The 27,438-nt window shown below is 32.8% G+C and overlaps 1 protein-coding gene across 2 annotated transcripts; it reads right to left on the reverse strand.

The window, feature by feature from the left end:
* Nucleotides 1-874: 874 nt before the first annotated feature.
* Nucleotides 875-27,438, reverse strand: ETHR (ecdysis triggering hormone receptor). Of its 2 annotated transcripts, none has more exons than XM_088045585.1 (4): nt 27,063-27,438; nt 18,869-19,347; nt 6,174-6,354; nt 875-2,156 (listed from the first exon to the last, which is right to left on the reverse strand). In XM_088045585.1, exons 2-4 carry the CDS (start codon nt 19,281-19,283, stop codon nt 1,379-1,381), a joined length of 1,374 nt encoding a protein of 457 aa, XP_087901711.1. In that variant the 5' UTR covers nt 19,284-19,347; nt 27,063-27,438; the 3' UTR covers nt 875-1,378. The 2 variants fall into 2 exon arrangements, with proteins under 2 accessions (XP_087901711.1, XP_087901712.1); XM_088045586.1 differs by lacking the exon at nt 875-2,156 and adding an exon at nt 2,163-5,341.

Raw genomic sequence — 27,438 nt, forward strand, 5'->3', positions numbered from 1 at the left:
GAAATACAGAGCGGAAAGTCCGTGTTAAAATTTACGAAAATTGTACCACAGTTATGCATAATTTTATTGGCGAAATAAGTATGGAAATAAATATTTTTTGTTTAACTTTTTTGGATCGCGTGAATACTTCAAATTCTTCGCTCTCGTATTGTTTATTTTACCTGAAATTTTCGCTTTTTTTAATGCTTTGGATCCATTAAATTCTTTACATTCTTGGATTCGTTTTACATGCTTCAGATCTTTGCTTTTAAAATCTTGTTTTTGGGGTTGTTTGGACCTTTTAGACTTTTTTTATTCAGATTCTTTATTACCTTGCATAATTACATCCTTTGAATCCTCGTACTTCTTTAAATAGCGTAAATTATTCTGATTTTTCTATGTTTTTAAATGATTTCTATCGATTTATTGGATTTATTTACTTTTAGAAATTTATAATTTTTTTTATTGATGTTATTGCTCAACCCATTATATTTATTTTTTTATTTTTATTAGAGCTTTTGGAATCTTTAGCTTTGTTTAATTTTTCTTTAAATCAAAGTTTTTGTTGATTTTTTGCGTCCTCCAAACTTCCAATATTTTTTTTAAAATTCTTATTCTTAAACCGTTTAACTTTTCTACATGCCTTGATTTCCTTAGATCTTTTAGAATTTGTAAATTGTCTTTATTTCGGTTAATTAGACACTTTTGATCTTCTAGATTTGGTCTTTTGGTAAATTATTATTTCGCGACTTAAGAATTATAAGGTTCTAATTAAGCGAGCAGTGTCTGAGTGGATTTGCTGTTTGCAATCAGTAAAGTCTAATTGGCGTATTATTTGTTGTGACATCTTTATTTTTTGAAGAGTTGTGACGAGGTGGGAGAAATAAATACTCACTAATTTAAAACACATTTATTTTCATTAATAAATACAGAAATTGGTTTAATAGAAACGAATAGAGTATGCTCCTTTACGGCCCTTCAGCTATTACAGCTCAGATTTTGATGAAATCCGTTCGAAAGCACCATCCCTGAGAATCTACAGGGTGAACACTCTTACAATTACCACGTTTCGTAAAACCCAGTGAGAAATAAACGTTAAAGTTTGCGTTTTATTGTCAATAAATTAGTCGGCAAGGATATTTTTGGAGTACAATGAATAAATATATAAAAGCCACCCTTCAAGAAAATTCTCTACTTTTGTTAAATTAGTGTTTTACGAAGGGAACACATATTGTCATTGGTGGGTACTCAGTTTGGCTCCTTCAGGGTGTCTAAACCAATCGCGAGTACCCTGTCCTATACTTAACCGTATCAGTTCTTTCAGAATAAGTGATTGTACCAAAATATATGCTTTTTTGGAGTCTTTTTGGGTCGTATTGTACGTATATTATAATTTGTCCTAAACATAAATCTCACCGTTCGAGAACTTTTGGCCAAACGGAGCTCGAACGACATAAAAGTCTTTACTTTTATCGGGGTTGCAAATATTCGTTTCTTCTTGGCCATCGGACACCTCTTTAATCTCCCTGAGACTGTTCGTGCATTTTTTCTCGGAATTTCGTTTACCGCTGTTCAGAAAAGAATCGGAAGTTTGATGCGACGAAGTATGAGTGGAAGAGCTCGTACTTTTCCTAGTGATTTCGCGTTTATCTTTGCGCCTTCTTTTAATAACCTTTACTCCGCACAATTTCAGGAATCCGCTTCTGAATTTCGAGCTGATTATATTGTATAAAATCGGATTGACGGCTGAATTTATATGAAACATAATCCGGGCGAAATAAAGAATGTTGTAATAATTCTCGAAGCCGATTTCGAAATTGGAGCCTGGTGGCGCAACGATGATCCAAAAAGTTAGTGCCCGGAATGGTAAAAGACACAGAAAAAATGCCAGAACTACCGCGCCTAACATTAGAATCACTTGTTTCCGGTATTTTATGGCACTTTGAGATGGCATTACGGTTTTGGTGCCGGTCATTGCTACAGGGTGATGCATTAAAGTCTTCGCGATGAGGATGTAAACGATTATTAGAATAGCCAAAGGGAAAATAAAAAAGATTACAATTGAACCGAGGAAGAAAACGCACGGTAGAGTATCTTCCACCAAACTGAAGCAGACGAAAACTATGGAACCATCGATGTATTCTTCAGGACCGTACTGGGTTATTGCCAAGATAGGGCTGCAAAATTCCAATAAAATAAGTATCGCATAAAAATTTCAACGCCTAAACGCTACGAGGCGTGTTCACATTTTTCCTCGTGATTGTTCCTAGAAAATGAGAACTTCAAAGGTACAAAAATAGCGTGAACAAGCCTCGGAAAATGTGACACGTTGCTTTAAGCGTTGGTGTCAGTTCTAGTAAATCAATTAATAGAAGCAACTGTCAGTGGAGGCAAAAGTGGACATAAATTATTTCCAATTATGATTGATCGCTATTGATTTAATTTATGTGAACCTGTGCCTGAATGAGACCAGTCGTGTTAAAGTATGATTGCTTAATAGAATGTAAATTAAAAATTAACTAAAAGATACTTACTCATAGAAAAAATATTCGAACTTGATGTGGATATGTTCGGAAGGTTCTATTTTTTTCTAGGGGTTAGTGTACAGCAACTTTCATTTGACGAAAGAAAAATGTGGATAGTTGACATAATGAATCATCTCGCTCGCTTCGTAAAATGGGTTATTTACAAGAGTGTTCGCGTTTACATGCCAGGACTAATGTTCACTGAAATTTATTTCACGCGTTCGAAAACGAAAGGATTCACTTTGTCGTCCATTCTTACAAAATAATAAATATATTGTTTATTATACACGTATTCTTTGGTTTGATAAATGTACTAATATCTATGGATAAATGCACTTGGCAGATGAAATCGAAAGTAACAGCTTAACTAATTATTACAACAAACTGTAGATTTACTGGTCTATTAGTAGTTCGAGGTATTTACAAAGTTGTCTGACCGAGGTGCAAAATGGAATTGTTTAGCATTAAAACCATTCACAATCTTTTGGAGTAATTTTTTGAGTAATTTTTGATTATTTAAGATTCCAAAAAAGTTTAAGATCTCTTGAAAATTATCTGAATTTCTAGGATTCTACTGGAAGTTCTATGACTAGAAGTTTATAGATTCTCTGGAATTCGTGGAATTCTTTATGAATTCTTTTTTATAATTTTTTATATTTTAAGCATTTTTGAAGAATTTATTTTCTTCAAACACCTCTAGAATGTTCTAAAATTCTTTAGATTGTGGAATCGTTTAGGTTTCTACATAATGTAGAATCTTATTAAAAAGGATGACTTTTTTTATTTAGAATTTCCTAGAAAATTCAAGATGTTTTAGATTTTTTTAAGATTTGTCTAGGATCCTATAGATTTCTTTAGAATATTGTGAAATTCGAAGGAATTTTGAGATATTTTCTACGTTATCAAAAAGACAATTTATTCCCAAACACCAAATTTCGTCAAAAATTGCTGACGCGCGTTTCGATAGCAATGCTACCATTAATCATCGCTCTGATTTCTTCCTTTTATTTATTTTTAATATTAATATCCTGTTTCTCGAAGTTAAATTTTTCATGCTTTCCGGAATTCCGAATTCCATCAATTCTTGGATTCTTATGGCTGTTCACTCTTTAATTTTTCAATTCCTGTTGATTCTCTAGATTTTCTACATTTTTAATTCCTGTTTCTTTAAATTTTTGAAGTTTCTTCTAAATTTTTTTAATAGCGCATAGTTATTTCTTTTGGGTTGCCATTTTAGATCTTTTGAATCCTCGTCCTTGTTTGAATCCTTTTTACACCCGCTCTTTTAAGATTTTCTAAAATATTTAGCTCGACATTCTGAGATTGTCGGATGATAATTTTACTTTTATTCCTTGTCTCAAAATTTTATCTCAAATTCTTTAGTTTTTGAAGTATTGAATCCTTTAAGTTTCAGTCTTCACAAAAAATGAAAATGAAAAACTTCTTAAATTAATGGACTAGAATACTGCGATTTGATACATATTTTTGGATTCCATCTTCATTTAATTACATATTTAGTTTTCAGGTATTCCTTCAAATTCTTAACAGCCTTTAATTTCCAGATCTTTTTCTAAATTGAATTGAATATAAATTAAATATGAACAAACTGAGATTCAGAAAAAATAAAAAGTCAGGAAAAATTAAATTTAGCAGTTATTAATTTTGAAATTAACGAATTTTGTGAAAATTTGGGCGTCCAAAATGGTACAAAATCGTATCCTTTGGAGTAATTGGATTCCTGGGACGGTTTCTACATGAGTTTTTAATAAAACTGTCATTAGACTTTTTCATAAAACCAGCCGAAAAATCAGTTGGGTGGACGTCCCCACTCCTCGAAACAGAGCCTCAATTATTTATTGCATCGAATAAAATTAAAAAACGAAAATTCCACTCTTTATCTAAAAGGTCGTGAATGGAATGTGCTTGTTTCACTTAAAATTGGAAACATGTTGGTGCTTTTCCTGTCCGTGTAACCCGTACAAGAATGGCAAAACAAGGCAATAAAAATAATTTCCTCGGCGCAAAACCAATATTTCAGAAAAAGTGATTATACCATCAGTAAAATGTATTCGCATTTACCGAAACGCCTCCATGACCTTAGTGTCACTCAAATGTCAAAGCCCGCATAATTTTGTATCTAAACTGGATGATGTTTCAACTCGGAGTCGTCGCTCCGGTTGGATTCCGGTGAATCGTTGAAATTTTTGATAAGAATGGAATTATTTCTCGGTCTGAAACAGACATTGTACTCTTCTCGATTTCTGAACGTGCTACTTCGACATGAATTAGCTGTGGTACTGAAAGTGCCGTTTCTTGTGCGTTTGAAGTAAAATTTCCGGTTTGTTTCGGAACAAATAATAAATCCAGTCCGGAATTTCGAGCTCATTAGATTATACAAAATCGGATTGATCGCGGAATTTAAATAGACCATGATTCTGCAAAAGTACAGTATGTTGTAATATTTCTCAATTTCTAAATGATAAACTTGTTCTTCCGGGACTAAAATGATCCACAGTATGAACACCCGGAACGGAATCAAACATAAAAAGAAGCTTAACACTACAGTTCCTAGCATCAAAACCACCTGTTTCCTCGCCCGCAATGAAATATTGTCGATGTGTTTGTTTAAGACTTGCGTTGCTGCATTCGACATGAGATTCTTGGCGATTATACAGTACAGGATGAGGAGGATTATGAGAGGAATTATGAAAAAGAGGAAGATTATACTTAGGAAGTAGAGGGCGGACCAAAATGTATTGGCCAACGTGTGACAAGCTGGTACCTTGGAACCGTCGAAGTAATCAAGTTGTTTGTATTCTGCTATGACAAGCATTGGGCTGGAAATTTAAAACACTGTAACTAATCTTCGTCAGAATTTGAGACAACCAAAACCAATCTCAAACCTCTAAGCCCGCTGTATACAGAGAGAAAATATATACAGCAAAGCTGGACACTCAAATTTTATAAATTATTGAGCAAACAAAAATCTTCTTTTTATTTTCAACTCTATTTGCTCTGCGGTTAAATGAACTTAGCCGAAACTTTGATCCTGCAAATAATGCAAATAAATAAAATAAATCCTGAGTCAGATCGACCATTTCCAGCTTTCCTTTATCCTTTTAGATTTCAAGGGTCGGAGATTTTTTATTTAGGATTGGGATCCTAAATGTGACAATAGATGAGCTTTGCACTCATTTTTAGAAAACAGAGATAAATGATCTATAAATACTCGCTTTTGTGGTGGTTTTTAAATATTTGAAAACCTAATTGCCACATCTGTTCGTATGAATTTAGATTTTTGTTGGTAATAAATGTGTCAACGTGAAAAAAAAACACCGGAAATTCGTTTTTTTAACTATTTGTTGAGTGTCCAGCTCCGGTTCTGTATACAGCAAAGATGTACCAGTCATCTAAGGGTTTACAGAGGTGCTTTAAACATCACAAAGGTTAAAACACAAACACAAGGCCACACAAAACAAGGTTAAGGACGTGTGGAGGTGCTCTTCATGTCAATTTTAATCGTCTAGTGATTATTAGAAGGATCTCCCATCACCATTTGTTTAGAATGAATGTGGTGCGTCGTGTAGAAATCATAAAACGTGCGGTTTTATGGTTTCTTTTATAGTGTTCCAATAGCTACTGGTGTTGAATTGCAACCCTGTTTCTTACCTTGTAAATAAGGCAGCGATGAACCAGGCGAACAAGCAGATAAGAGATGCTCGAGTTTTGGTGCATATGTAGCCAGCTTTCAGAGGCTTACATATGGCATAATACCGCTCGAAACTGATGGCTAAAATGGTCAGGACTGAGGCATGGGCCACTGTGAGCTCGACGAAGGGCACGGCTTTACCTAAAACAAAAGTTGCGAGGAAATTAATTTAAATGTCGCTCTTGATTAAAAATCACTTACAGCTTTGGATATTGAATGGAAAAAAAACTCATTTGTACCAAATAAAGAAGGACATCCCAGCTTATTATCGCTGACAGCATCAAATTAAACCGGAATTTAAATTTAATCTTAACAACGCATTGCCCACTAAAGAGGCAATCAATGACTTCAATGTGTAATAAACAACGGCTTAAGTCTGTACTTAACTATCTATTCTATTGTGGCCAATAAACTGCAATGCTAATGACGCCATACGTTCGTTTTGTACCATTTAAAATGGTTTTTTATAGGTCAGTCGTCGCAGTTTAAAAATTTGTGGTTCAGGAATTTCACTCAGTCCGTAAAAACCGGCATTTCCCTAAACAACCTCCATTTCTGATCCGCGAAATTCTCTCTTATCACGCTTCTTTATTACAACAGTAATTTATAAGTTTCTTCCTTTTCGGGACTCGCTCGAAATTTATGACTTACTTAACCTGATGTTTGAATAGAATTGCGAGAGATAATTAAATATGAAAGTTTTACGCGAGATAATACATTTTGACTACATCTTCCAATTAAGGGAACAGACACTAAATCGGTTAGGAACAACCGGCCAAGCACAAGAGATATTCGCCATAGTAACAAATTGAGAACGACTTTTCCGGTTATTTTAAATTCCAAATAAAAGTCAGAAAGCTTTTGTAATGATTGAACAAAGCCCGGCCGGTAGCAACGATTCACAATTAATTACGCCCACTCTTGTTAGCTTTTATTTAATTGCGGAGTTTGTTAATTGATACAAATGTTAGGGGAAATGTGAAGAAGATATTCGGTTTTTTACGTTAGAAGCGCTTATAGAGACGGACAGGGCAAAATTTACGATCCAATTGTTCGATTTTTGGTCCATTCAATGACACAAATTCTAAATTTTTCATCGTCTAACTCGTTCCTGTTGCAAATGTTGCAATGGCTGTGTTACGTGAATTGGGTTTTGGGAAATAAAAGACAGCAAATCTCATGTCAAATTTTGCCAACCTTGTCATTGTGAAATTTTTAAAGCTAATTCATTAAGATTCCAACTTCAAATAAAAAAATAACTGTGGATATTTGCAACCTGATTCAACTGTAAAGTTTTAAAATCTGATTCGGTCAATATCTCTCTTATTTACGGAGCAATCTTAAACTATTGGTGCTCATTTTACGCAGATTTTCACGCAGAATTCAAAACTTTCGCGTACGTCAATAAATAACAGAATTATAAGTGTTTCTAGTTGTGGATAGTGAATTTTTAGTTCCGAATATACGCAAACAAGTGTGAAAGAAATTTTATCATAAATACCGTTTGAAAGAAATTTTATCATTTTTATTAATATTTATGCTTAAATTAACACGACACTGAATAGAAATAATACATAGAAATGTCAAATGAATGTGAAACGTCAAATGGCTGTCAATTTACAATGCGGTTGGTGTAGGCGCGAACATTATTTTATTAGTAATATAATGTAAACATTGTTTAACTGCGATTTCTATATGGATGTTGTGGATAATAATACGAACATTTTGTGACGCCCGAAAAAAAAGACTCGTTGCCTATCTCCACTGTAAACAAATTCTGATGATTATCCATAATAGCCGCGATAATAATAGGTTTGCTATAAAACAGCCACGAGCCAATAAGTTTCGATAATTTACTTTCTATTTTTAAAATTCGCAGCATTTCTCAGAGTTAATCATAGTTTTAGCATATTTTTGACACTTTCTCTATCATCTGCAGGCGAAAAGGAGTGTCCCCTCAAGAAAATATTTCCAAAGCGTGAAGGTTTAACAAATCAATTTTACTTAAGAATGACAATTTTTTTCACTATGCTAATTTTAAAATCGCGTGTCTAATAAAATCAGGAACTTGCATATTATTTTCCAATGGAGAAATAAAAGTATTACGTTTGGTTTAACTCGCGAGCAATAAATCTGAAATTATTTGGCTATAATCTAAACATTGGAAATCGTGTTATGTCAGAGTTGGAAATAATTCGATGCTATTTTTGCTTGGTTCGTACTTGTTTATTGTAACGCTGTAATAATATGATTAATAAATTATCCTTCATGTAATTTATTAGAAGAATAATAAATTTCATTAAAACGGGAAAACGAAATACTAATTCTATTGAAAAGTCATGAGAAAATATTACTTTGAATGTGTATAAGCTTTCGCAAGCTTTATTACCACGTTTGTGTAAAGGATTGTGACATTGGATCTCTCATTAAATTGTATTATACTGAAAATGGGTCCCTCATCAGTATTACCTTGATAGATGACAGTGTCGGAATTAATTACATGTTGTATGAAACGTATCAAATTTCCCATTCACATTCGTAAAAATTTTCAATACAGAAGGTACCAATTTCAATAAATTAAAGATTTCTTCTCCCAGCAATGTAAATAACTGTTATTAACTTACAAGCCCACGCAATTCCTGATGTGGGCTTCAAGCTTATTTTCGCTGTCACGGAAAGAATTATTTTCTGCTTTTAGTTCAACCGCAAAAAATCAATTAAGTAATTTAGCAATGTCCATATCTATCATTGTAGTGTCAGAGGTGATGTTCGTAAAAAATGCTTGACGCTACTGGAGGGCATGTAGGCGGCACTTTCTATTAGTTTTAGTTTACATACAATCATTCTGAATTTAAAGGCGCCACTATGGGCGTATAAATTTAGGTGGCATGTTTATAGCGACATTTTAAACGGTTTTAAGGTGAGGAGCTGCCAACGAAATTTAGAGGAATTTTTATTCGGCAAATCTGATTAATTAGCATGAGCCTAATTGGTCTTGTAATTATTCTTTCTGTTCCCCCAGTAATTACTTAACAATATTCGATGAATCATCTCCGTCAATCTGGTTGGTATCGATTAAAAAATAAATTGATTCACATCTCCCCGATACGAAAAAAATCTGTGATTTATGTAGTGACGCGTCGAAATAAATTTCTAAGAACAATAAAATTTCCCCGAGCAATCTCGTCCACCTATTTACACCGGTTTTAATTAAAACATCTGACAATTGCTCCAATTAATTTAGTTAAATCGCGCGTAAATGAAGTGATAACTTTAATTTTGTTGTGGACACCGTTAAATGTCTCTCATAATAGCGGCGATATATCGAGAAAAAAAATCCCCATAACGACCTCCAGTGGAAATTTTCTCGCCCCTAATGCACTTGATGTGTTTCGACAAGGTCAGTTCGATTTGCGGTATGGACATTCACCCCAATTACATAAAGGCACAACGTCATTTGTGACTGCGTCGGGATAATTTTTATTCGATTTGATGGCGTTGATATTTTACAGACGTCGCGACGCTTGAAACGGGAATTAATAAGAAAAGTTGCGCCACTTGCAGAAGTTATCACCCTCTGACAATACTCTCCGAGGATGACTCTCATTTTAATTATATCAGGAATGAAAATAATAAAAAATCTTCGGGCGTCATCAAAATTGTTTCAGAGTTGTGTACAAATTAGGAAAGATGGTTATGTTTGGAATTCGCAACGTCCTACACTTTCCACGTCACGTTCTTGATGCAATATTGAATAGGTAGAATACGTCTCTTGAAGTAACGAATACGCGAATTACATTCCTGTCAACGTGCACCAGTAATAAAGCTAGTTTCACTTCGTAATTAAATCATTACACCTATTTAACGTCAAAGTAATTAATTGGGTGGAAAATTAGCACAGGTCAAGGAATTCCATGAAAATCTATTGTGCGAAAACGAAATTTTCAATCCCTACAAGTAAAAGCTTTCTCTCGGCATCGTTCACTCGCAACTTTCTATTCCGAGTCATATTTTCGTACTTATATGGGCACTTGCCTCTGTCAAAATTACGAGTACGTTTTAATTAGGTGTCAGGCTTAAAAGGCCTTAAAAGCAACGCCGGTTTTCCCATCGTTATTCTTAATTTTGTCAATTATTATTGAGTTAATCAAGCGATTTATTGCTACTCCTCAACATGACATATTACTTGTTATTAAGCCGAAGTAACTGTGCTAAAATCACGAATTTTAATTAATCTTAAGGATAAACTACCCACGCTTCTCTCAGCATTAGCATTTAATTGACTTGACTTGTTGGTGTACAAAAATTTTGTGGAAATGGTGCAAGCTTCGAGATTACACATTTAGGAAATGGGTGTTTGTTAATTACAAATATACGCCAGGAAAAGTTTCAAACAGCTCTTTATTTAATTAAAAAATCGCAAAAAGTACAGACTTTGAAAACCCTAGTTTTTTAAATCCTATTATCCTTTAATGGATAAATCGCCAAAACACAAACGTATAAAAGTTTATACCCAATTATTTCATGCTACATTTCTCAGACGAGTCAGTACGGTACTTGTATCTGCTGTACTGGAGAAAGTTGCTCTATTGTGTAATTTTTTGTATTCCTTTAAGATATGTTTACTTGTTTTTCGCTCTTTTAATAGCCCAACAGGGAATTGGATTTAGTACAAAATTGAATTTAAATTTAACACCGAACAACTTACCTGAATTTTTTTCAAGAGACGTGCGTGGGTAAATAGAAATGAAGAAAGTTTCCAGAAGGAAAGAATCGCATGCAAATAAGGAACTTCATTGTTTAAAATTTCGATCAATGATTTCAAGGGCGAAGAACAAGGATAATGGAGAGGAACAGTAAAAACTGAATTTGACATTTTGGAATTGAAAAGAGGAATTAGAAATTTGACCAACACATTATGTCGATCTGATTCTAAAAAAATACGATAATGTTTAAATGAAGAAATGAAAGGTAAAGAAATAATGAAGACTTTTTGTTAGATGTAGGAAGATCAAGATAAAATTTTGAAGGAAGTAACGGGACACGAGATTCTGCTGAAGATTGTGTCATAATTACGGGGCCACTAGAAGTGTAAATTCTTCAAAATAGAAAAACGATGAATATAAACAAGAACACGGATGACGTTCCTATAGTGGCCGAAATACATCGCTTTGTAAAAATCAATTTAACGAAATTCTGAATTAGAGGGCTCAAAATTTAAGAAAAAAAATGGTTTTAAATGGGCGCACAAAAAATGGGCAATTTGACAGTTGGTTTATGAAAATATATTGATTATGGATAAAATATTATATAAACCGAGGCGTAGCCAAGGTTTGCATTAATTTTCATTTTTTTTTAAATTGTTTGATGTAATTGATTTTAGAAAAATGAAAAATAAACTAGGCAAAGTTTGCACTTTAATTTTATCAAAATTCCTTGATGCGATATATTTTAGAAATTTAGAAAATGGGCTATTAGTGGTCGTGGTCGTAAAATAGTATACAAATCAAGGCGTAGCTGGCAAAATTGTCAAAGTTGTGGACTTTAAAAGTAAAACTCAAATTTTGGGCTGCTTAGAAAAACAAAAAATTAAAAAATTCAAAATAAAATTTTTAATTTTTGTTCTAAAATTTTACAATTTGGCACATTTTATTAGCATATTTAAAGCAACAAGTACACCAAATTTCATTGCTTTATCGGCAAAATTGGCAAAATTGTGGACCTTAAAAGAAAAATTTGAAATTTGGGCTGCCTAGAAATTCTAAAATTTGTAATTTTGGTTCCAAAATTTTACAATTTGACATACTTAATTAACATCTTCAAATTTTAATTCTTAAAGTATGAGAAATATGAAGTTTTAGACATAAAATGTAAGCATCTTTGATTCGAAAGATTACAGTAATTGAAGAAAACAAAAGCAACAATCTGAAAAAAAACAGAAATTGAAACAGCAAATTTCGAAAAAATCAAATAAAAATTTTGTTTTTTTTTGCTCGTGGTAAAATATTATAAATTGTTAATTTTGTGCGTTGCAGGTTCACAAATACACTCGAAAATCCATACTTTGTCGTATTTATAACCAAAATAAAGTTCGTTCGTAAAACCACTAAATCATCCGTTTGGACTGGAGGTCACGAGCTCCAAGTACATCGTCGTTTTGAATCAGTTATAAAATTTTACGCACGGCGATAATAAAGCGGTAATTGAATTAAGCCTCGGAGACACGAAATGATATTAAAATCTCATTATTATGTTATTATTAACAATGAAATTGCGGCTTAAATATAAGGATTTGATCGTCTATTTATTTGAGATTGTTTCCTCCCACGTTTAGTGGTTAATTAGTTATAAACCGACTGTTAATAAAAGCAAACTAAGAGCTCTTCGTGTAATTTGATAAAGGAGGTTAATTTTACCTCAAATAGCAACTAAATGAAGCGTGGGTGGATATATTTATACACCCTATAAACAAAATAAATCGAAAATGTGAAATTTGCCGAAATAGGTCAAAGAACAATGCAACGGAATTTGCGTATATAAACCTAATTTTGGGTATTAAATCATATTTAGTCACGAAATCCCGTAAATAAACAGGTACACGTGAGGTTCCTAATATGGGCCTCGATAAAACACTCGAATATCTGGAGCTGAAATTTTTTCAGTGTGAGAAAAATTCCGAGGAGCTTGTTTACGGCTCGCATAGTTCGTAAATAAATTTGACTATAGCCTGACCCCACGTGATAATAGAGAGCCACATAAGCACACACGTGGAAAATAAATCACACGTGTGTGTGGTTGACTTGGCTTCATGTTGTACGTGTCACAAAGGCAGTTTCCTGTACAGGCATTTATCAGATTATTGTCGTGATAATTTGTATGCGGAAAACGTTGCTGTATTATCTAATCTACTCAAAATGTAGATACATTTTGGAAAACAGGCAGGGCGTAGGTGTAACGTCAATAACACAATTTAGCTTTTAACATTAACCCAGATATTGCCATTCAAAGATTACAATAACTCCAATTTTATTAAGTTAGGTAAATATCATGAATTATTTATCCGTCTCGACGAAAGAGACGCCAAAAAAAAATATTAGGAGACGGCTATCAAAAGAAACGGATGCTAAATCGAACCGTTTGCAGTGTTATTTATAGAGCTAAATAACACGAGACTTTATTTGCTTAACTATTACGATCTGTCAATATCCATCCATCGAAATCAATTACACTCCTAATAAAACAAGAGTGTAATAAAGTAGCAAACTACTCAAAATCGCGGAGAATTTTTCATCGTCTCGTCAAACAAACTCATTTTTTATTAATATCACCGGAATTAAGTTTAATTTTTTATTCTCTCGGTAAACAAAATGCAGAAATGAATAATTGTTTCACCATTCATGAAATCTACTTTTATTTTGCATTCTCTTCAAATCCGACGACTTCCACAATGAATGAGATTTTTTGTTGCGCCAGCAGAATTATGCGCTCGAAGTTCTACAGAATGTGACTACCATGTGTCTTTTTTTATTTATAGTCCGATAAATTCTACATTTTTATACGTTTGATGAGCAGTAAAATCTTCATCGGGCTTATAAGAGAATAAACAGGTGCTTTCGTTTAATTTAAAACCATAACTTATTTGTAGATTTTCGTCTGAAGTTATCAGTTGAATCTCTTCTAAATTAATTCGTTTCAGAATATCCAAAATATTCGATCTTTCAATAACGCTAGTCGACAAATTTTGAAAAAAAAAAATTTCCATAGTGGAATGGTCTCCTGATTCCGAATTTAAAGTCCGTTCTCCTCCATCAGGTTCGGATTCAGGAATATTTTTGAAAAATCTTTTAAGATTCTACTGTGCAAAAATTTCTTTTTTTCAATTTTTGTTGAAAATTTGCAAAGTTGCGGAATTACTCGACAGTGTTTTGGAAAGCCAATTTAATAAGCTCTCCAACGACCTATAAAATTGATCGCTAGGGTTAGTTCTCCCCATGAAATTTTTAAAAAATTGATCTCATGTTCCAAAAAAAACGCTTTCTTGGTTATTTTCCTATGTAATTTTGCATACAACTTAAAAATTATCAAATACATCGATTTGTTATAGTAAAGCATTATTGAAAAGACGGATCTTATCGCTTTAAAGTTACAAGACAAAAAAGGAGTTTTAATTAAAATGTTTTGTTATTTTTGGCGATTTAAAAAAAAATTAATGCCATTGCTTACAAAATCGTAATTTCTAGGCATATTTTAAGTTTTAAAATGACTTTAATGCCAACACAGCCTAAAATAACACATTGTAGAAAACGTCTTGATGCTGAAGAGTTGTTAGTTTGGCTATAGACCAAAAAAATTAAATGGTGGAAATCTTTGAATGGAAAATTAGGATAAAATGGGAAGATGGATGTCACTGAAAATTTAGTTTTCAATTTGGTGGCATCTGGCGTGATGGAGCAAAACGGGCTTCGAATTCAAAATCAGAAGCCAATTCTACTTTAGAAATGACTTTCCAAGACTCCAGTACCAATTTCATCCCACTTTGACTTTTGTAGTTTAGTTTTTTAGCACAGAATTTCCAGATTCTGTTGATTCTTTCTTCGAATTTCCACGGATTTTTGTCCTCCCGAACTAATCAACCTCGTTCCCCAATTTTTATTGAATTTTTACTGTTTTTCCACAATACGCAGTTTATCATTCATTTCGATTTATAGTCCACAAATTTCGCAAACTTGGGAGGGCTCGGTATAGCCCACGTTTATTGCTTGGGGTGTATGGCATTAATTAAGAACACGATTCGTGCTTAATTAAAATACTAAAATGTTTCTATTAAGCTCAGTTTATTTCCATAAACAATTATCACACTTTCTGGGCAATTATTAAACAAATATTTACAGTACGATTAAACTCAAGTACATAAATTTATTATTCATTTCAACTACTAACATTTAAATCATACGCAATTCGAACTTACGTGAGTTCACGAGAAGATGACATTTCTAATGACACCATTATTTTTCAATAATTACCAGCATCCATTTGCTAACCGTTTCCAATTCCGATTTTAGAGCCACAATAAGATTCATTGCCCTTAAATAAAAGATCCGATGCTCCCATTTTAAAGAAGCAGTATTTTGGACTTTTGCTTTTGTAGTTTTATTTATACCCACTTTCATTCCTTGTTAAATTGTTATTTTATTTAGATGTTCCAAATCGCTAAGAAAACAACACAGGATATACTCTTCATTCTTTAGAAGCTCAATAACAACAAATTCATAAATCAGCGGGACAGTAGTCGAATCACTAAATGCTACACTTAACAAAGTGAATAAACAGCCGGTTTTTAGCACGTCTTTGAAATGTTAGGAGTGTAAACAAGGATTTAGAAATAAATATCTGGTGTCAATGGCTGGGTTCCGGCAACAAAAATAAATATTTCGCGGTGTTTTTAAAGGAGACAATATCTTTATCTGGAAGCGATCACCAGTTGTATTTTTTATGGTAACTGCAAAATTAGAGCATATTTACCATATGGTTGTCATCTCCTATCAGAAAAAGCAGATGCTAATTCCACGCCAGCAGGTGGTCCCATCTTTAGCAATGGTATGCTTTAAAGTGCACGTCAGTTTTTTTTAATTTTCCCGGAACTTCAGACGCTGAGTGAAGTGCAGTGAAAATAATTGCAATGTGGGTGTTGGACCTTCGATATTTCAAACTCCATTATTTCTTCTTATGTGGCCTCCAGGGCTAGTAAAACCGTGGAGGGATAAGCGATAAGCTCTGTCCATATACATTATTAACCAAAGGCTCGCAATAAATAACAAATTATCTCCGAACCTTTATGGATCCACTTCAAATCTGATTTCAGAAGTCATTTGCCTTTCGGAATCGTGTTAGTTTTAAATCACGGTCTTGTCAAGAATCCCAGAGAAGCAAACATGCATGACGAATTAAGCGGAGATTTATTAAGGCGGAATAAAACGCGATTGAAGGAAAAATCGATTGAAATTGGGTTTTACTAGCAGATGTAGTTTCAATTGCTTCAACACCTACTTACTCTGCTTGTTGATTCTTCTTTTATTCGCGAACATTTAGTCCAATTTATAGTTCTCCGAAATTTAGTTACAATGCTTTTATTACTGTAGGCAGATCGTGATTTTTATTGTGTTATTGACGGGAAAATTACGAGGTCAATTTCGTGTAGGAAAAGTGTCTCTTTGACGTCCTATTTATTTATTAACAATAACTTAATTCTCTTTAATTTGAATAAATTTCCTAATCGGTACGACAGTACAACTTTCGGAATTACCATAATGGAATTGATAGACGAAAAAAACCTAACCAAATGTGCAACTGCTTAATTTTTCTTCGACAATAATATGACTCTGATGACATATTCTGACTTGTCACGAGAAAGTTGATTGGGTCACTGTATACAAAAGGTGGTTTGGCGTGTAGGTCAGCGTTTCCCAAACTTTTTCAGCTGCCATGGTCGGCTGAAATGAATTTTACAATTTCTCATATCGGGTTAAAGATTTTATCAACTTATCGGTATAGAAATCTTAAAACCTTTTATGGATGCAATCATTTCAAAATTATCACATAAATCATACACAATCACATACCAAGTTATGAGTGATCATCTTTTTGACGTTTCTAGTTTCACACGACATTAAAATTTAATCTCAGTGGTGCAATTATTTTGATAATGTGGGATGGCTTCAGGGGGAATTTTTGAATTCATTTGAATCTTTAATTTGACGCAGGGGGCTCTTTCAAAAGTTTGAAGCGATGGACTGAACTTAACTTTCTTGGTCGAAGGAATATTTTATGATTGTGGTAAAATTCTTCTTCAAAATGATTGTTTTTTTATTTCTTCTGTTGCATGCGCTTTTATTCATTGCTTCTCCTCTTGTTCTACTGCTTTTTTTATCACCTTTATTGTGTTTTTGTTTTACATTTTATAGCTTTCCAAGCATCGTAATTCTGTTTTGAGAGATCAGTTTTGTATAATTTTTTTGAACAAAAATATTAAAAAGCAGGCAATTTTGTACTAGTAAAACGCCCCCAATTATTAAAATACAAAACGGACATTAGAAAATGAACCATTTGAATAAAATAATAATCAAAATTTTATTTTAAAGATTTTACTTTAATTTGTTACTGCTTCTGTCTACTGTTCGTTTAAAAAGACGCCCTAATTAAGGTACAAGGGCAAATAACTAGTTAGAAATTATTATTTGTAATTTCATTTAACATCATTATGAGAAAATAAAGTTACAAAAGAATAAGAAAATTAACAATTTTTTTAGGCATATCTAGGTTAAATTCTTTCTTTATTGGCGATTTTGACGTTTGACAAGTGAACCAATGACAGTCCAAAGTGACAGAACTATTTCAAACACAGTTCAGTGAGAGCGACACAAATGGAATTACGTTCCAAAGATATCTAGATGAAAATCATTTTGAAACATCCTGTATATTAAATATTCTATTTTTGAGTTGCTTATAAAATTTAAAAATATTTAATTTTTAGCGAAAAAATCCTCGAATATAAATAAAACTCAAGACTGGCTCCAATTTTTCCGGAACAAAAACCAGCAAAAATTTAAAGAATGGCTGTATTTATTTTTGAATAATAATTTCGATAATTGCCCATTAAAAAGCGATATTATTTAGTATTGCAATCGATAGTCAGATCAACTTTTTTCAAAACTGTGATCCCGTGGGAAGTGCTTACTGCTAACAGACACTTACTCGTAATTCATCGGGCAATTTAAAGCTACATGTATCGCCGATAAAAATGTTACAACCGTCCATTTCCTTCATAATAAATGATATAACGGCAATAAAATCTCTGAACTTATAAAACTACATCTCTTTAAGAATTCCATATTCGCATACTCTAATAACTCCACTGTATCGAAAGTTGAACAAGTCATTTGATTAACTTCATATATCTTCTTCCAACGAAACTTTTTTAATGTTTCCAACAACGCAAGCGCTTTATTATAAAACTCTTCCGAAAGTTGTTAACGCTCGAGCTAAAAGCACATCGTGGTCCTGCCGAAACTGTGAGTGGCAAAGTAAACAATAATTGTACTATGTGACTGATCCTCGGATATAATTACAGATTGGTGTTCCCTTTAAATTGCTCCAATATCAACTTCTGCGAAATTTTATCCAGGTCAAAGTTTAGATTGGTTTTTTCCGAGGTGGCGCGTTTTCCTTTGATAAAGCCGCGGCGAAAATTGCTTTATTCCTGGTGTATCGCAACGGTGATAACAAAATTATGGTGTTTTTAAATGTGGCGATTAGGTGGAAAGAGCATCCGGGGGCAAACAATGCACCTAGCGTATTGGTGATAATAAATTCGTATCTATATGGGTCGCCGTGTGTATTAAAAAACGGGCGGATATTTCGCGTTCGGTTAAATATTTTGGAATTTAGGAGCGCTTCTATGAAATGTGACGACACGTGTATAAGTTTTCTGCCAAAATGAAAGAGATCTCAGTGTTGGTTTCTATCAGTTCGGACGTCAAACTTTAATTTACCTAATGTAAAGTGTAAAAAGCATTGGCCAAGTTTTCAATTAGGACACACAATAAAACCAATCATAAGTAATAAAATCGAATTCTGTTTATCCCCGATGTATACTTACACATCTCCTTTCCAAGGACCCAAGTCTCCGGTCGAGAATTAACTTCGACGAGGACGGTCGGCGTACAAACCAGTAGCACCATTAAATCAGCAACACTTAAGTTTACTAAAAATATATTCGTGCTGTTCCTCATATCCTTAGTTTTAAAAATAACGATAGGCACCATTACATTACCGATTACACCCAAACACATAATAATTATACAAAAAACCATAGAAGTTGTCCGTATGTAACTGGGAAACACTGAAGATGATGTATCGTTGAAATGCGAAACGTTAGATGTGTTGTAAAGATCTATGGCTGATGATGGAGTGTAAAGATAGTTAGCGGTGCTAATGTTAAATTCTATCAAAGGCGTCGAATTGGGAAAAGTCGATGATGCGGTCGTCGTTAGGGTGAATCTTGTCGAAATCATATCATAGTAGGCTTGGGGGTGGAAAGTCAATTATCACTGCTGTCTGGATCCATTTCAAGTCATCCTGCAACATTTTATTAGATTTATTTGGCGAAGAAGGGATTTTAGAGCATCACTGCTAATCGGAAGTAAACAACAAAAATAAACACAAAGGCGGATATTGGGGTAATTATTCCAGTTTTTATGTTCGGGCCGAATTAATCCCCTTAACTTCTAACGGGATTACAAGGAAAACACACTTTTTCACTGAATTTTTATTTGTTTTGTCTTAAGTATTAATTAATTTTTTGCACAGGATGCAAACTTTTAGCATTTATTCACACATTTAAAACAGAAAAAGGTCACCAGCAAGTCTACAAATAAACGAAAAGTTGTGTTTGTTACCGCTGCCATCGAAAATGAACAGAAATCATGTACAGCACTCTCGCGAAACGGTCATAGCAAAAGCTCCCTCACATACAGCTCGTGGTAACTATTATTCACCTGAACTTTTAAGCTTAGCGGAGCAGAAATTTTGGGGTTGCAACCCCTCTCGTCTTTGGATTTGTTATGATTTTATCGAATAAAAATAAGGGAAACTGATAAAATCATGTGGCTACCAATGTTCTGCTGTATTCATGTATTCACCGGTTGAAGTTGCGGGTCACCCCGTATATGTGTGTAAAAACATTCTTGTTTGTAAAAATCCGCAATAAATCAACAAAGAATCTCCATTAGAGCGATTATAAAATCATTTAATGAAAGTTCGTTCAATTATCTAATTAGCTGGAAAGTTGTAACGCTAAAAACGTCAACTCTTCATTAACAAACAGTTGGCCGGCAATTTTTTCTTTATTTTATTATTATTTGTTTAATCTTATCTTTATAGTCAGTCCTTTCTAGCTAGTTCATTTCCATAAAACAGCCAATTTATTTGCATTTTCAGCAATAAATTCTCAAATTTTTAGATTTCAGATATTTCGCAACTTGTGGAATTTAAGTTATTTCATTAAGGGAGTACTTCGGACACTCCCCTCTAACACAGGTCATTTATTCAGTTGTCACTTTTACTATCTGTTATTGGATTCTTTTGGGGCCCTATTTTTAGTTTCATTTGACATTCTTCTTAAGTATGTTATTTTATTTTCGAACCATTCAACAATACATCAAGAGAGGACGAGAATAGTGACAGAGCCAAAAACTCACTTATGTAACAAACTTTGTTTGGATTTTTGAGCACAGGCGTGTGACATTTACATATTTAGAACAACGGAATCACTTAGATGCAGTTTTGTATTTTTAAAATTGGTGGTAAACTGACGGAAATTGGTGAAGTCAAGCGTACCAGACACTAAATTTTTTTCCAACTTAATCGATGTAAAATCCACGAGTTTTCTACATTTTTTCCGAACAAAAATTACGATAGAAACTAAATAAAAAATAGTAATAACATGGTACCATTCCATGAGGGACACAAACGTTTTTAGTACCGTTACGTAACAAAAATTTCAGGCATCCTTCAATAAAAATTCGTAATTTTGGTAGTTTTAATGCTAACACTATGAAATTTTGAAAATTACTAGTTTCCAGTCGTGTATTAACTCTAGAAAATTGCAAAGTTTTAGAATGAAAAACACCAATTTTAGATTTAGCAATAATTTCAAGCATTCTTCACGAAAATTCGTAATTTTTGCAGTTTTACTGCTACAACTATGAAATGTAGGGAAGTTACAATTTTTGAAGCGTTTATTAGCACTAGAAAATTTTAAACTTCTAGGACGTAAGACGCCAATTTTAGAAATTTCTATTTTTAAGGAAAAGCAACAATTTCAGGCATATCTTTCACAAAAATTCGTAATTTTGGTAGTTTTAGTGCTACAGCTATGAAATTTGGGAAAGTTTTTATTTTTGAGTCGTGTTTTAGCTGTAGCAAATTAAAATTATAAAACAAAAGGCACAAATTTTAGAAATTTTTATTTTTAAGGAAAAGCAAAAATTTCAGGCCTTTTTCACGAAAATTCGTAATTTTTATAGTTTGTGCTACGACTATGAAATTTGGGGAACTTACTATTTTTGAGTCGTGTATCAACTCAAGCAAATTGCAAAATTGTAAAAGAAAAAACACAAATTTTTGAAATTTTCATTTTAAGGCGAAGCAAAAATTTCAAGCATCTTTCACGAATTCGTAATTTTGGTAGTTTTAGTACTACAGCTATGAAATTTGGGGAAGTTACAATTTTTGCAGCAGGTATTAACTCTAGAAAATTACAAAATAACAGAACGAAAAACACTTATTTTAGAAAATTTTATTTTTAAGAGAAAGCAGAAATTTCATTAATTTTTCACGAAAATTTGTAATTTTGGTAATTTTAATTAGTAAAAAGTCGGAATTTAACGGAAGTTAGATACCTTCAGTTTAAACTTTTTTAGTTCTTACAGTAATAAATTGGACAAAATTTGAAAGAAATTTAAAAGATTTTTTCTTAAAATTGATCCCTCAGTGTTAATCAGTTTTTCGTTATACATTTTAAGATTCATTCAAGTGACATGTAACTAAAAAAACGGTTTATTTTGCTTGTATTTTCGGTGTAAATTCACATTACATAACAATCTCACGCCACCGTCTAAATTTTTGATTAAAAAAAGTGTTACCAATTCAATTAAATTATTTTAAAGGAAGTCAAATCGAGCCACCGACAAAAATGGCAAAAGTAAAGTAATCATGTAACAAGGGGTATTATTTTATTTATTTAGTCGTGCTCGGATTTTCGTTCAATAAAGACGTGCTGTGGGAGCTCGAAATTTGTTTTAGTGATTTGTGATTGCCAGGAATTAAAGACAGGGCTCTCATGATGTTTTAAAGGTAAGCGTGTATTATTTGGAGATAAATATTCAATTTTTTACTTATACGCATTTTTGGTTTCAGATATCAACTTCGGATTTTTTACTCGAAATCTTGACAAATATAAGAAATAAAGATTAAGGTAGAAAGAACTTTGAAAGTAATGTACTCACGGGGGTTAAGTTTGAGACCCAAATTCTCCATTGCCATTTTAACATTTTCATTACTTGTCAATTTATCTACATCAATTTTCTCTTTTTTTTCTAATTATTCCTTTTATTCAAATTCCACCATTGATTTCGAGTGCCGAAATTTTTAGTGCGCGAGATAGTTCACTTCAGTTTCAGTAGTGTCTTAAAAATAAAGTTAAAATCGTCTTTAAAATAAAGTGAGTGAGTGGTTCCTGGTACCTCGAGGGGGATGCATTGGTAGGAGCGCGACGATACGACTTAGGGATCAGGATTAAAGGGTAAGTTAACTACTAACTTGAAATTGTTGGTTCAAATTTCTAATAAAAAATTTCTATTGCAATAGGTCCGTGTACGAAGATGATGGCAACGTTGGATCTAACAAGGTAGGATTTTTTTCCTTCTGGTGGTGGAATTTGAACGATGATGGACCTCGCGTTGGGATGTTTTCTCTTTCAGAGTTGCGTTTTCGCTTTTTCCCGAACTCAATTGCCACTATTTTGTTTGCTACAACTGCCAATATTTTTAACTCCGCCTGCAGTGTCCTGAAGACGCTGCTGCCGGTCCCAAGACCGGTTAAAGGAGGAGGGTTTTCTTGCAAATTTGACTGGCAATCTGCCCAAAGTAACTTTTTTCGTATATAACCGTGCAGCCTTTAGTGGAAAACCAAGAGGAATTTAGCAATTTACTATACAGATTCCATCATCCGGCGACCAAGATGTTTCCTCAGCGAAAAGATAACAAAATGGTAAGTTCTTTTATTTTAATCACTAAACATTAAAGTAAAACGTGCAGTGTTTGATCCGATGGATATCTATAACATGTAAACTTGGAAAATTGAGTTTTTCCTTCTTGGAGCGAAGTTTTAACTTAATTGACTATAAAATGCTTTCACTCGGTAGCAAATTTCATATCCTATAATCAACGATAATGTACATGTAACTGTAATAATTGAGCCTCTATTAATAGTTTACAGCTTTCATTAGATTTATTGAAGGAAAGTTAATGTTCGCATTTGCGCAAATTACAGTCATATTTTACAAACTAGCGAGGTTCGTCCAAATATTGGGATTAAATAGGTCCCGCAAACAAATTGATTTATTTATCTGAGTGTCGTTTGCTTTTTACTGTTCCAGTTAATTTAAGGTTTATGGCTGATTAGTAAAATAAATAGAGAAAAAATTAATTACATTTCGAGTGTTTCCAGATCGTTTTACACTTGCAGGTTGCAATGTAAACACCGTCAAATTTAATTACAACGCAAATATAATTCAACTTTGTATTTTAATTTAGTGACAACACAGATTTGTCTCGTAAATATTTGCACCGCCGCGACGCCTGGAATTAATTTGAAACAAAACCGCGATATTTTTGTATTGAAAATTTCCGCGATCTTCTGGCCAAAGTTGCGTCCTTCACTCTGCATTTTTTTGTTACAGGGACAAATTATTTATTTACGTGAAGGGGCATTCCTCTCGCATTCCCATCCTTCAAATCATTTATAATCATTTCCGGTCCACAAGAATTAGAGAATGTGTCCCTTTTGGCGGTCGATCGTCCTGTGAAGTCCACAAAAATGATAAATCCCGTCAAATTTGTCGGTGGGAACGCAAACAGGAACCGTGTTCATAATTTTGTGTTTATTCGACGAGTGATGATGCGTTTGGCAAGGAATGGATTTGTTTGATTTATTTGAGGAGCTTTTGTAAGTTCAGAGAACAGCGAGTTTAGACGACGGAGTTTCTTTTATTGTTGCCTCATCACTTTCCAATTTGTCGGTTTAAAACTGTGGATTTTTTTCTTTTTTTTTCGGTTTTAACTCCATTAAACTAACATGTTTTGAAATATTTGAAAGGAATTTATAAAGCTGTCAGATTATATTGAGTTGCCGACTGTCTATGACATAATTCATTGCAAAACTTGAAGCTTTTCGAGCTTGTATCCGAAATTGAAGTTATTTTTAGTTCCCGATGCAACTAATTTCAACACAACGAGATCTTTAATTATTTTCAATTTGTTACGACGGATTTATTTTATTTCGTCGCCCATCTGCTCAAACTTGCAACAAAACAAGCCGCTTTCGGGATATCTCGAATGAAATCTGTAATAGACTCTAATATTTTGTCTAAATGTGTCTTTTTATACATTTTCAGCGGTCATAAACTAGTTTCCTTTTTCGTCAATTATGATCAAAAGTGTCACTTCTAAATTGGAATGATAAGATACACGTCTAAAAATTACACCATTAGTGAATGCTTAATCGGTTTATTATTCAAATGGTTTTAAGAGACTGAAAATGGGCGCACTAATTTTTAATTGACGATTTGACTATAAGTTTGTTTTATCCAATTTTTAACAGGGAAAATTGATTAGACTCGAAAGATAAATTACATCAGCTGCTGAAATATCTCCTGTGAATTTTAAAGTAAGTGGTTCGATGCGGATATCACAAATGATTTCGAAATTAATTAGCAACAAACATTATAATTTGAAACAATTATAATGCGGAATTGGGAGGTTTTCTTTCTTCTTTGGGTAATTTGCATAGAATTATGGTTGTGCTCGATTTCGTAACGAGCGGAGATTTTAAAGAATTTTCATTCATTTCGATTCTACCAAATTCGTTTGGATTTTTAGGATTTAGGTATTTTTTTATCTATGACTTTGAATTTTTAAATAGGAATGTAGCAGATATTTCGAACTTTTTTTTTGAGACTTAAATTTACACTTTAGTAAAGATTTTCTAAATCAAAAATATTAAGAAAAAGACCATTTTGATGGTAGAGCAGCACCCTTTCCATTTTTGTATTTCATTTTCAACAAAACTAGAAATTACATATTTTTTGAAAAGTCTTACATTAGACAAAAATTTTAAGTCATTTTTTTAATTAAATATCATATTTTTGTTAGTTTTGAAGTTATGACAATGAAATTTTTGGAGATTACTACTTCTAAACTATTCATTACCAAATTGCCAAATTGCAAAATTTTATAACATGAAATAGGGATTTTAGAAAATTTCGTTTTAGGACTAACTTTTTTTATTTAAATTCGTATCTTTGTTAGTTTTTGAGTTATGACTATAAAATTTGGGGAGGTTACAATTTTTGAAGTGTTCATTAACTGTGCCAAAGTACAAAATTTTAGAACAATAAATAGAGATTTTAGAAATTTTCATTTTAGGATAAACTAAATTTTTTTTACTTTTTTTCATTAAAATTCGTATTTTTGTTAGTTTTTAGGACAAGACTATGAAATTTAAAGAGGTTACTATTTTTAAAGCGTTGATTAACTGTGCCAAAGTACAAAATTTTATAACAAGAAATAGAGATTTTGGAAACTTTGATTTTTGAACAAACCACCGAATATTTTTTACATTTTTTATTAAAATTCGTAGTTTTGATAGTCATTAAGTTATGACAATGAAATTTGGGGATGTTACTAATTCTAGAGTGTTCATGATGTGTACCGAAGTACAAAATTTTAGAACAAGAAATAGAAATTTTAGTTTAGAAAATTGAAGGCTTTTAAAAAAACTTTAAACTTTTATTTTAATGAATAAAGTTTAAAGTACAGTTATGGCCAATATTCAAATTTTAATATTTATCAGTTTTATAAGGGAGTGCAAAATTTTTGATTCAAAATTTTTTTTCTACTTTTTTGATTTTATAGCTACTATGAATTAAAATTAGAACTTGTAATTAAAAAAAGTTCAAAATATCTATTTTTTCATTCGAAGTCATAAACGGTAAAATTCCCTAAAAATTAAACAACCAAACGAAATCTACTAAACCGTTGGAAGCAGGAAACTTGAAAAATGAGCCAAAATTAATTTCTAACAACTTGACTTATTGTTTCATCCGATTTTTTTATTACATCGAAAGATAAATTACATCTGCTGCCGAAGTATTCCGAAATCGGAAAAGTAAATAAATGCTTCGCTGCTGCTATAACTCACAAAATGATACAGATCTCAAAATTAATTAGCAACCGAGCTAGAAATCAGAAAAAACCTAATGTGAGCTCGCGACATTTTCCTTTCTTTTGCTCCAATTTGCATAAAATTATGCCTGCGCCCATTTTCATAAACGATATTAAAGAATCTCAAAGGGTTCCGGTTGTATAAAAATTTAATATTTTTAAGAAATTGAATGCACGACGCAAAGAGTTATCATGCGAGATGTTCACGAAACATTTATTTTACAGATAATGTCAAATCCGATGGGTTGTAATTTTTTGCTTTGTGGTTGCGCAAAATGGACAATTAATAAAGTTTTTTATGAAGGTTTGCGTGGGCTACCTGTATCTAGGGCAAGAAAAAGTAATTGTGTAAGAAAATGAAGTAAAACTGCGAGGTTGGATAAATATTTATCATTTTCCTTTGCCCATTTGTGGTTTATTGTTGTTTTCTAAGGTAAAGTCTAAAGTGATTCATAAAATCGCGCGACCTTGCAGGTTTTCCCGTTTCGTTTCCAGAGTGTCTAAAAGCTGAATTAAGTTTTCAATGTTCTGAAAGTTCGCGACATAAATCAAGCTTTACCTGATCATCCTTTGAATGGAGCTAAGTTTTATGTGTTCTCAACTTTATCATTATTTCACGGAAATGACAGAAAATAGTGCTCTGTTTGAATTTGACGGGAAGCTTGTACCTTGTCATTTCGCGAGTAATAAAGTTTTGACATGCAGTCATAATATTTTTGGCGCAGTGATGCTCGACAGTAAAAGCTCTTTTTCGCATAGTACGTGATAAAAAAAATTGCTGGCACTTACCTAGGATATTTCTTGGTCGAAGCAAAATGTAGGTTTCATTCTTCGGTGTGAACTTTGGCGTTTTTTTTCATTGCACGTTTCACAGTAATCTCCCAGCGAATATAAACAAACACCTCGTTCATATTTTGGGCTCTTTCACGTGTCATTTCCCGGTTACGAAAACTGTCGCTCTCTCAAACGACTTATTTGTTTTTATAATTTTTATGTGTCATGATTTCACAATGAGTTTTTCTCGTCAGTATTGACAAGTTGATGAATTTTTAATGTTTAATTTGCACCCCACAAATCGTTTTATAAGTCGCATGTGACATCGCAGGGTGTTGTAAAATTTTCACCAACTCTTACAAAGTGTTATGTTGACGGCTTTTGAAAACAG

The sequence above is a fragment of the Gnatocerus cornutus genome, chromosome 9, assembly GCF_029298725.1.
Source record: "Gnatocerus cornutus isolate USDA-ARS CGAHR chromosome 9, icGnaCorn1.1, whole genome shotgun sequence".
Taxonomy (NCBI): domain Eukaryota; kingdom Metazoa; phylum Arthropoda; class Insecta; order Coleoptera; family Tenebrionidae; genus Gnatocerus; species Gnatocerus cornutus.

Coding starts and splice junctions, on each gene's coding strand:
- ETHR (XM_088045585.1), bottom strand. CDS start 19,283: ATGATTTCGACAAGATTCACCCTAACGACGACCGCATCATCGACTTTT. Junction 6,355..18,868: donor GGTCCTTGGAAAGGAGATGT/GTAAGTATACAT, acceptor CTTTTGTTTTAG/GTAAAGCCGTGCCCTTCGTC. Junction 2,157..6,173: donor ATCGCTGCCTTATTTACAAG/GTAAGAAACAGG, acceptor GGAATTTTGCAG/CCCTATCTTGGCAATAACCC.